Source organism: Oncorhynchus masou, chromosome 5 (assembly GCF_036934945.1).
Source record: "Oncorhynchus masou masou isolate Uvic2021 chromosome 5, UVic_Omas_1.1, whole genome shotgun sequence".
Lineage (NCBI taxonomy): Eukaryota > Metazoa > Chordata > Actinopteri > Salmoniformes > Salmonidae > Oncorhynchus > Oncorhynchus masou.
Genome location: NC_088216.1, coordinates 83,351,567 through 83,363,288, shown reverse-complemented (window position 1 = coordinate 83,363,288; position 11,722 = coordinate 83,351,567). Strand labels below are relative to the sequence as shown.

Below are 11,722 nucleotides of genomic sequence, written 5' to 3'. Positions count from 1 at the left end.
AGGGGGGACATGTTCAACAGGGGGGGACATGTTCAACGGGAGGGGACATGTTCAACGGGGGGGAGGGGACATGTTCAACATGGAGGGGGACATGTTCAACAGGGATGGGGACATGTTCAACATGGGGGGGGACATGTTCAACAGGGGGATGGGACATGTTCAACAGGGAGGGGACATGGGGGGGGACATGTTCAACAGGGGGGGGACATGTTCAACGGGGGGGGGGGGACATGTTCAACAGGGGGGACATGGGGAGGGGACATGTTCACGGGGGGGGGACATGTTCAACAGGGGGGGGGGGACATGTTCAACATGGAGGGGACATGTTCAACGGGGGCGACATGGGGGGGGACATGTTCAACGGGGAGGGGACATGTTCAACGGGGGGGAGGGACATGGGGGGACATGTTCAACAGGGAGGGGACATGTTCAACAGGGGGGGGTTCAACAGGGAGGGGACATGTTCAACGGGGGGTGACATGTTCAACGGGGGGGGGGGGACATGTTCAACAGGGGGGGGGACATGTTGAAATCATTTCCATACCAAAGGGCCTCCAGGTCCTCTTGGTCCTACGACCTGAGAAACAGGAAACAGAAGAAGAACGAGTCACATTGTAGTCAGTCGTGAGTTGTTTTTTTCCTACGTTCAATCCAGGGTTGATTTTTATTTATTTATTTATTATTTCGTCTTTATTTAACCAGGTAGGTTAAAGTCTATATACAGTGTGTGTGATTAAAGTTAGAGGGTCCACCTAGCACTTATAATGACTTTAAAACCAGACACAGGAAGTCCCCCCACCCCACCAAAAGAACGATGTTAATCTTCTCATATTCTTTTGAATTGGACTGAAATATAAATCTGACCTTTCTATCCCCTCGAAGTGCTGAATACAATATTTTTTAATATTGTTAAAGAGTTTAAGGAAGAAAGAAGTTTATTTGGGCGGCAGGGTGACACCGTCCAGGGTGGCCTAGTGGTTAGAGCGTTGGACTAGTAACCGGAAGGTTGCAAGTTCAAATCCCCGAGCTGACAAGGTACAAATCTGTCGTTTTGCCCCTGAACAGGCAGTTAACCCACTGTTCCTAGGCCGTCATTGAAAATAAGAATTTGTTCTTAACTGACTTGACTGATTAAATAAAGGTAAATAAAAAATAAAAATCCCCTAATAGTATACCATTGCTAATCACATACATTTCAAGGATATAATAATAAACGACAGCAAACAATGTCCTGTTATTTCCTGGAAGAGAATGAAAGAAAGAAATAAATAAAGAAAGGAAGAGAGATAGATAGATAAAGAGAGAGAGATGGAGAGAGCAGAGAGAGAGGAGAGGAGAGCAGAGTAGAATAAAGTATTTACATGTGCGTAGCAGACAGTGGGGATCAACTGAGCTCCCTCCCTCCCTCCTCTCTCTCTCTCTCTCCCCCTCCGCTCTCTCTCTCTCTCTCTCCCCCTCCGCTCTCTCTCTCTCTCTCTCTCCCCCTCCGCTCTCTCTCTGTCTTCAGCTTCATACAGTAGGGATCTGATACTACTGCTGAGAGGGAATGAAGGAATTAAGGTTTTGTTGTGTTTGGTTCTCTGCCTTCTGAGTGTGCTAACCCAAGTCAGCTCTAATAAAATGAAATAAAGCCCCCCCCCCCCAAAAAAAAAAAAATGAAATATGGGTTAAATGTGTAGTAAACCTAACCAGACCTGACCAGGAAATATGACTCAAATTTAGGCCAACCCTAACCCTACCCAGGTCTAGCTAATGTTATCATCTTCTCACCCTTTTATGTGCTAATTTGTTAAAGCATTTTGAGCTGCATGTTAGGTGCTGACCTGGCCTCTGTTCCTGTGTCATTACCAGGACAATCCACTTCACAGCAGGGAGAATGATTCCGTAGCTAATACTATACTGTCCTAGTGCCTTAACTGTCCGTAAGTTCAATGTTAGTCCCTTTACAAACAATATATAACACTAGCAATACCCGTCGCCATGTCACCATGTTCTGTTGCTCATTGTGCCTCTACAAACACAAAAAAACACACACACAAACGCTCCGTGTTTGAATCTAAACAGTAATAATCAAATGTCGGCCTCGTGCTTAGAGGTGAGGCAAGACCCTCTGCCTTAAAATACAACAAGGGGGGAAAAGACTGCTGTAGACCAGCCAGGGGTGGCAAAGATATGAAGACAGTTTTTCAGATAGAGGTGTAATGTGGACCGTTAGAGTTTACTCACATCTGTGATATCTCCTGGTTCCCCTTTCTGACCCTGTTGGGAAAGAAAGACAGGAAGCAACGACATGAGTGATTCTTTAGGAATAGAGAATAGAAAAATAGAGAGATGACCTGCATTCACTTGACTTGATTTCTATAACTGTCTACCCTGTCTATAAAGAAACTGTGATACGAATGGCAGACAAAGTCATCCCTGTGGAAGACAAAACAGAGAAACAACACCAACAACAAAGTGAGACGTAACATTACAAAATGATTCCTAGACCTACTTGCTTCACTCCAAACTGAAGATCCTTTAAAAAATTATTTTTATGGGGCTCTATGCTCAGATAATCGCATCGTATTCTTTCACAGTAAATCCTTTTTAAAATCTGACAACGCAGTTGGATTAGCAAGATCCTAAGCTTTCGATACATGTGAGACACTTGTATTCTCATGAATGTTTAATATGACTATTTATGTAACGATCACCGTATGTTGTGGAATTTCAACCCGCTAGCGGGTTTTGTGCGCAGAGAGGTTAACAGCATCACTTATCACTGAGCTGTGATGTAACAATAGGGAAACAGAGCAATGTTCAGCGTAGATTCCGGGCTGAGACCTTCTCATTAAAGACATAGATCTGGTATGTGCTGCACGAGGCTGGAGGAGACATTGTTATGAACTGTCTGACTACTGCTCACATTAGAGAATCACCTCAATCTGTCAAAACACAGACTTTAGCTTTGGTATTAGTCCAGGTTCACAGCTAATTGAAGCCATCACAGACAGACAGACAGACAGACAGACAGACAGACAGACAGACACACAGACACACAGACACACAAACACACAAACAAAGACACACCAAACCCAACATTGTCTCACCTTAGCTCCGGGGGCCCCTGTTGGTACGAAGGAAGAGAGCGATGAAAGGAGAGAGAGAGGGAGGGAGAGAGCGAGAGAGAGATAGAGAGAGAGCGAGAGAGAGAGAGGGAGAGAGAGGGGGAGAGGGGGGGGGAGGGGGAGAGAGGGGGAGAGGGGGGAGAGGGAGGAGGAGAGAGGGAGAGAGAGAGAGAGAGAGAGAGAGAGAGAGGAGAGAGAGGGGGGAGAGAGAGGGGGGAGAGGGGGGGGATGGGGAAAGGGGGGGAGAGGTTGAGAGAGAGAGAGAGAGAGAGAGAGAGAGAGAGAGAGAGAGAGGGAGAGAGAGATGGATGGATGGATGTTAAAACAATGGTAGTGAAATAACCCACTAGGTCTGTCCTCCCTCACTGCTCGCCAGGCAGACTGCAGGAAACCAGAACGATTTACTAACCTCAATTACTGTATTCTAAGGATGCATGCCAAAATGGCACCCTATTCCCTATATAGTGCACTTCTGGGCCCTTAGGGCTCTGGTCAAAAGTAGTGCACTATATAGAGAAGAGGGTGTCATTTGGGACACAGCCTAAAGCACCAGAATGGAATAGCATTTGCAGACCACCACCCAAAATCATAGTGTAGATACCCCCCAAAAAACCAAAGAACCCATGAGGATTTGGACAAAGTGTTGGTTGTAGCACCATCTCAGGAGGGGACAGAAGTAAAGCAGGCGAGAGAGGTCATACAGAGCAAGAGACAGGGAAAATACATATGCCCATAGAGGATTTATCTCAGCAAATATATGTCCAAGATACAGTACTCAAATACAGTACTCAAAGTAGAGTACTCAAATACAGTACTCAAAGTAAAGTACTCAAATACAGTACTCAAATACAGTACTCAAAGTAGAGTACTCAAATACAGTACTCAAAGTAAAGTACTCAAATACAGTACTCAAATACAGTACTCAAAGTAAAGTACTCAAATACAGTACTCAAAGTAGAGTACTCAAATACAGTACTCAAATACTGTACTCAAATACAGTACTCAAAGTAAAGTACTCAAATACAGTACTCAAATACAGTACTCAAATACAGTACTCAAATACAGTACTCAAATACAGTACTCAAATACAGTACTCAAATACAGTACTCATGTCATATTGTATCAAGTAAAAAGAAATCAAAGCAGTATAGGTCCAGTATAAAACATGTATATAAAATACAAATGACACTTCTGCTTTCAAAGATGCTCTTCGAACGTATTCGATGACAAACGTTTGATTGCTCAGTTCAGATCAAAAGAGCTGAGTAGACAAATCCCATATGGCATTGGCAACATACGAGTTCTATCTCACAACAGGCCCCTCATTGTTAGGATATTAACCCAGAATGTGAACCCTGAACGAGTCTCAGGACACAGCAGAATTAATGCTATTGTTTTAACACAGTGTAATACTGTATCACTGCTCTAATACCTCTCTCCCTTCCATAGAGCCTCCCTCCCTCTCTCTATTCTCTCTCTCTCTCTCTCTTTCTCTCTCTCTCTCTCTCTCTCTCTCTCTTTCTCTCTCTCTCTCTCTCTCTCTCTATTCTCCCTCTCTCTCCCCCCCTCTCTCTCTCTCTTTTCTCTCTCTCTCCCTCTCTCTCTCTCTCTCTGTCTCTATTCTCCCTCTCTCTTTTCTCTCTCTCTATTCTACCTCTCTCTCTCTCTCGCTCTCTCTCTCTGTCTCTCTCTCTCTCTCTATTCTCCCTCTCTCTCTCTCTCTCTATTCTTCCTCTCTCTCTCTATTCTCCCTCTCTTTCTCTCTCTCTATTCTCTCTCTCTCTCTCTCTCTCTCTCTCTCTCCTCTCTCTTCTCTCTCTCTCTCTCTCTCTCTCTCTCTCTCTCTCTCTCTCTCTCTCTCTCTCTCTCTCTCTCTCACAACTGTTTCACTCTCTCTCCCCCTCTCTATTTTTCTCTCTCTCCTTTGCTGTCTCTCCTCTTTCTCTATTCTCTTTCAAATCACATTTGCTGTATTCTGCAGAGCGAAAGAGAGAGCGAGAGAGTCTGCAGCGGTAGTCAGTATGCTAGGCCATGTCTGTTAAAGTGAGGTAATGACTACCACATGTGGTCATCATACTGGTGCTGGCTGGCTGGCTGGCTGGCTGGCTGGCTGGCTGTCTGGCTGGCTGGAGTAATATCCAAGCAAGATGGGCCCAAGGTGAGCTGACCCAACTATGGAAAAATAACGTTGAAGCAGCATTTCTTTGAAATACATTATACAGAAGTGTCATTCTGTTATTTGTTGTTATTTGTTCTTCATTATTTGTTTTTTTGGGAAAAGAACAGCATACACCAACATTATATAGGGCCAGCATTATATAGGGCCAGTATTATATAGGGCCAGAATTATATAGGGCCAGTATTATATAGGGCCAGCATTATATAGGGCCAGTATTATATAGGGCCAGCATTATATAGGGCCAGAATTATATAGGGCCAGTATTATATAGGGCCAGCATTATATAGGGCCAGTATTATATAGGGCCAGTATTATATAGGGCCAGCATTATATAGGGCCAGCATTATATAGGGCCAGTATTATATAGGGCCAGCATTATATAGGGCCAGCATTATATAGGGCCAGCATTATATAGGGCCAGCATTATATACGGCCAGCATTATATAGGGTCAGCATTATATACGGCCAGCATTATATAGGGCCAGCATTATGTAGGACCAGCATTATATAGGGCCAGCATTATATAGAGCCGGCATTATATAGGGCCAGCATTATATAGAGCCAGTATTATATAGGGCCAGCATTATATAGGGCCAGCATTATATAGTGCCAGCATTATATAGGTTCAGCATTATACAGGGCCAGTATTATACAGGGCCAATATTATATAGGGCCAGTATTATATAGGTCCAGTATTATATAGGGCCAGTATTATATAGGGCCAGTATTATATAGGGCCAGCATTATATAGGGCCAGCATTATATAGGGCCAGCATTATATAGGGCCAGCATTATATAGAGACAGTATTATATAGGGCCAATATTATATAGAGACAGTATTATATAGGTCCAGTATTATATAGGGCCAGCATTATATAGGGCCAGTATTATACAGGGCCAAAGCCACAGGTATCGGTAATAGTATAGGCCTAAGGCATCTTTTGATGATATGGTTTATTCCTTATGCTGTTTTTTTCCCAAAGGTAACAATATGAATTCCACAGACAGACAGTAATTTATTTATGTGAGGTAAATAAATAAATAAATTACGACCACTTGGGGGGGCTTCCCCGCCCCGCACGCAGATGGGGCAACACTCTCCGAATGGGATCTCGGGTTTGGGGCAGTCTTTAATCTCCTCGCAGATTATTTCGTCACACAGGACAGTTCCCGTGTCGCACACACAAATACGACACGGCTCTGGTTTCCATACGTCCTTGTCACTATAGCTCTGTCCGTCCTGCATACAGCTGCCTACGTCCTCTGTGAGTGAGTGTGTGTGTGTGTGTTTGTGTTTTTGTGTGTGTGTGTGTGTTTGTGTGTTTGTGTGTTTTTGTGTGTGTGTGTGTGTGTGTGTGTGTGTGTGTGTGTGTGTGTGTGTGTGTGTGTGTGTGTGTGTGTGTGTGTGTGTGTGTGTGTGTGACCAGTCACAACACAAGAGGCCAGAGCAGGTGTGTGTGGTGGGAGGGAAGAGAGACAATAATGCATCATCACTCAATCAATCAATTACTGAGGGATAAAATGTCAGTTAGTGGCTCATCATTAGACAATAGGTCTACAATACATTTTGATGTAAACAACAAAAGCCCACCATTATTTTGTTTTTTTGTTGAAATACCAGGCTGAGCCAGACCCACAACAAAGACAACCCATTATCCAAAACTATTGAAACCTTTGTTTGTTTATAGAGCCACCATGTTCCAGGTAAACTTTATCACTTGTCAACACATCAGTTGATTTAGAGGCACACAGATACACTGTGAGACCGGCACCAATCGCCTGCAGGTTCATTATCAACCACTAGGCGTCAGCACCATCTCACAAAACAGGCTGTTTGGAGTTTTTTCTTCAAGAGAATCCTGAGTAGTGTCTCCATCATTTTGGACCATGTCGCAAGCCTGAACTTCTCCCTTCAAAGTAGAGGAGTCATTTTAAGGCAAATATAACGAACTGTAGCCTACATAGACTCAGATGCCCAAACAAAGGCCTACTGCACATGTCCAATTCCCTTGTCTATAAGCTGGGTTTGTTTGTCTTTAGGCAGAAATTACTTTCTAACCCGAAGCAACGAGTGGCACCATTTTCACATAGACTAGGCAACACGCATTGTTCAAACAAGGTGTTTGAGCGTTTAACAAAAAAAATAAAAAAATATTCCGGGCCCCCCCCGGGGGGAGGGGGGGTCAATATCTCATACCAGAAGTTATCATTCTATCAAACTGCACCGTTAACTCAACGTCATGACTGGAACCTCACAGCTGAAAAGCCCCGGAAGTTAACGTTGGCAGCCCGAGGTCAATCAGGACATTCCATTAGGCGTCAAGTGGAACTTGAAAAGAGTGGAAGGTGGAATGAGCGGAACGTGGCATGAAGTCAGAGAGAGTACTGTAGCTACATTTAGAGGCCTGGGGCCTGGTCAGGTCTAGGTAACCAACAAACCTCTGTAGGTCATGAATGAGGTCCTTTCTTAGAGGGACAGAGCTACTGCCTTGTACAAACATAGGGCCCTTTTTAACCCCCATCTGGAAGCCATGAAACGTCAAAGAACGGAAAAATGGACAGCTTTTATACAGAAACCTTTGGGACTATACTTGGTGGGGTAAATTAACATATCTCCTCAGTCAGGTGGGGTAAACTAACATATCTCCTCAGTCAGGTGGGGTAAATTAACATATCTCCTCAGTCAGGTGGGGTAAATTAACATATCTCCTCAGTCAGGTGGGGTAAATTAACATATCTCCTCAGTCACTTGGGTTAAAATAACATATCTCCTCAGTCAGGTGGGGTGAATTAACATATTTCCTCAGTCACTTGGGTTAAAATAACATATCTCCTCAGTCAGGTGGGGTGAATTAACATATCTCCTCAGTCACATGGGGCAAATTAACATATTTCCTCAGTCACTCGGGTTAAATTAACATATCTCCTCAGTCACTTGGGTTAAATTAACCTATCTCCTTAGTCACTTGGGCTACAATGTAAGACCTAGTGAAGCACTGACTAAGCAACATTAGCTATTTCTGTTGAAAAATATTTTCTGTTTGATTGTGTTTCTGTTCTATTCTATCTTATCTGATGAATAGAGGACAAGTGGTGGTCAGAAAGTGGGATTCTGGTTCTTTATTGCAAACACAAGGATAGACCTAATCTGTGCTGCAGTCTTCCTGAGTTGGCTACAGCCTCCTCTTTCCTTTAGAAACAAAATGGAGGATGGAACATATTAAAGTGAAGACAGGTGTGTGGGAGAGACGGATGTTGGAGTTAACTATGGTTCCCAGCTGAATTTGTTGGAACTTGCTGGCGGAGTATTGAATACCTTTTTCCCCCTCAGCTTCAACCTCTAGCCACAAGCCTTCCATGGCATGGTGATATAGATTGTGTCTCAAATACCTCCCTATTCCCTTTTTAAGGCTCTCTATTCCCTACACTCTTAGAAAAAGGGTTCTCAAAGGGTTCTCCGACTGTGCCCATAGGAGAACCCTTGTTTCTACAGAGGGTTCTACGTGGAACCCAAAAGGGTTCTTCAAATGGTTCTCCTATAGGGACAGCTAAATGGTACTTTTTTCCCCTCTAAGAGTGTATGGGCCTTAGTCAAAAGCAGTTCACTAAATAGGGAATAGGGTGCCATTTTTGGACACACAGATTGAATACCTTCTCACTCAGCTCGGGCCAACTCCGCATAGACCTATCCTCCCATGGCACAGCCAGAGAGGTAGAGGTAGTGGATTGACCTCCTCCACCTTGCAGTGACTTGATACCAGCCAGGGACTTGGAGCTACTGCTCCCCTTTGAGCCTGCTAGTCTTCCTTCCTCTAGCCACTTTTGGCTACTTTAGGACTTCTTAGCACGTCCCAGTCAGAAATATTTCTCTCTCTCTCTCTCTCAGGAGAAGAACGACTTGCATTATATTCCAGGGGCCCCAGCCCACTCCGAAAGGGTAACCTGAGACTGTCTGCAATTTCATGTGTTTTATTTGGGAGGACAGCACGTTTTTCTTTCCCCCCTAGCCTCTCTCATTGTCTTTGCTACTCTACTATTTATTGCGGAGCCTTACTATTTCTGCACTGAGCGCTTATGCATAAAAAAATGTGCCTTAGTATAATTACAATAATAACCTCCCTGTCTCTTTTATAATGTTTTTTTTCTCCAGTAGTCCTCATACCAGATTATATTTATTTCTCCCTCTCCTCTGCCTGTCAGTGCCTGGGGCTGGGTAAATCTCGGAACCAGATGGAAGCACTCAAATCAAATGGATGGAACTTTAATCCTGGCTTCCGTCCACCAGTGTCTCTATAACGGCTCCCTATCCTAGTCTCCTAAACTTTCTCCATAAATAGGATACAATATTTAAAATACATAATCTGTTCAATTTAAATCGATTGAATTGATTGTCACGCCAAGTCTCAATATCGCTTCTTCAATGTGGCCAATGGGTATAGGGAGGGATTTAAGTGGCATATAATCGGGATATCAGAATATTAGGGTCATGTGTGGCGGGTTATGATATGGTAAGCTGGTTATTAAGCTATTCATATAATAATTCCCAGGTTTCGGCACATAAATAGATTTTCGTTACGTTCCACCGTTCCACCGTTACGTTCCACCGTTCCACCGTTCCGACTCCAACACGCCTGGAATTGCCTCTGACAGGAATGGAATGTTAACTCTTTTCACACACAGGCCTTTGAGGCTGACCACCTTTTCTTGGTCTTGTCGTTTGTTTTGGTCCCCACAGTCTGTCTCAAAATGAATAACGTTGAGCGCTGTCAAAGCGCTCTCGGAATGTTTGCAAAAGTACCCGCAGGTGTTCAGCCCAGCGGCAGCGCAACTTGTGAGAGGAGGGCGGGTGGAGGATCGCGGGGAAGATTGGATAGCTTGCGGAGAGCTGCTGAGTCCTCTACCTTACCAGAGTATTCCGATCTGTATGGCATATAGTAGAATTTCCGAGAATCTTCAACAGCACATTCTTCATTGGCTATATCAAATTACCTTACTGCACTTGGATCAACAATATGAAAACAGTCAGCAACTCAAGATCAAGTCCATCACTTTTACGCACATCATTGGAATCCCATTTATCTACGATAGTTGTCAATTGGTTATAACTTGTGACATTCACAGCTTTGCAATCGAAAGTGCAATTTGAATATAAGCAATTAGGCTCTCAAGACACCTTTCCCTTATCTATCCCCGCACCTTTCCGTGGCTTTGTGGAATGGCAATAATCGCGCATATCCTTTGTGTAACGGTGAATGCAATTGCTCAAGCAGAAAAACAATGACCAACAATGAAATGTAACATACATATGCGATTCACAGTGTATCCCAAATATATGTGACTTATTGCCAGTGATATACAACCCCCCCCACACACACACAGTATAAAAGTTCTCAAAAGTTGCATTTGATCATCTGTTTCAGTTAATTTAGCATTTCAAGTATTTTCCTAAACTTTTTTTCGAATAAATATTTTTGGGAAAAAAAAAAAATGCCACTTACGGTCTTCGTCCTGACATTTGACAACAGCTAATAGAACGACATGGGTTGCTACAAGTAGCAGTACAGTCCTCGAATCCACAAAGCTAAACATGTCTAAATGTTAGACATGCAGGGCCTTTTGGGGGAGAAGAAAAAGAAAGAACTAAAGGACTTCTCTCTTTGTGTGTGTGTGTTCCCAGTTACACAGCCGAACCATACATTCAACCACCTTCCAAAAAAAAAAAAAACCAATGGAGAATCCAGACCCCTCCAGAAATGTAGTACCGACCTGCGTCAGATCAGGCACGGCAGTTTTATGTGTCCGTTGCCTTCAATGAATTTTTGTATATTCCCAAATATCAGTCCAGCCCCTTACCCCCTGTCAAGCTGAAATCTGAGCCCCGTTTCCCACCCATTCTGTCTGTCCTGAAGTTCTATTCTTCCACCCGGCTCAGACCCCTCCTTCTTCCATGTGCTACTGAAAAGGGTTACCCAAAAAGTGAAACTTTTTTTCTTTCCAACTTGTCTGGGCTACCTTCCCCCTCTCACCGTTCTGCTATACCAGGCGCTATACAGATTTGTCTTCAGTGAGAGCTGGTGCAATTACACAGAATGCATGGATTTTGCCATCGATAGGATACTTTTACATGCTTTCCATTCCATTGCTGTTATTTTCTCAACTGTATCTTATTCCAATAAATATTTTATCTGAGGGTTAGTGCGCCACAACAGTGCGTCCTAGTGGGGGTGTAATTGATAAAATAATTTCCGGACCTTGAGTTGTTATGAGTAGTAAGCAACATAAATGCCTCAGATCCTTTCCCTTTTTTTATCAATCTGACCATTCTCATGACCAGCGGAGGACTGGGACAAGAATTCGGTCCTGGCATTTAATCAACACTAGCCCTCATCACCGTGCAAACCGACAATTAATTAGGGGTTCAACACCCGAGGAA

The 11,722-nt window shown here is 43.7% G+C and overlaps 1 protein-coding gene across 2 annotated transcripts in view; it reads right to left on the bottom strand.

The window, feature by feature from the left end:
• LOC135540388 (collagen alpha-1(II) chain-like) overlaps positions 1-11,105 on the bottom strand; it is a 103,513-nt gene extending 92,408 nt beyond the window's left edge. The window contains exons 1-5 of one of the 2 annotated variants that reach the window (XM_064967005.1): positions 10,788-11,105; positions 6,343-6,552; positions 3,093-3,109; positions 2,227-2,259; positions 545-577 (exon numbers count right to left, since the gene is read on the bottom strand). In XM_064967005.1, coding sequence (XP_064823077.1) covers positions 545-577; positions 2,227-2,259; positions 3,093-3,109; positions 6,343-6,552; positions 10,788-10,878 — 384 coding nt within the window. In that variant the 5' untranslated portion in view covers positions 10,879-11,105. The remainder of the gene's footprint in view (positions 1-544; positions 578-2,226; positions 2,260-3,092; positions 3,110-6,342; positions 6,553-10,787) is intronic. The other variant, XM_064967006.1, reaches the window with a different exon arrangement.
• Between the last annotated feature and the right edge of the window lie 617 nt (positions 11,106-11,722).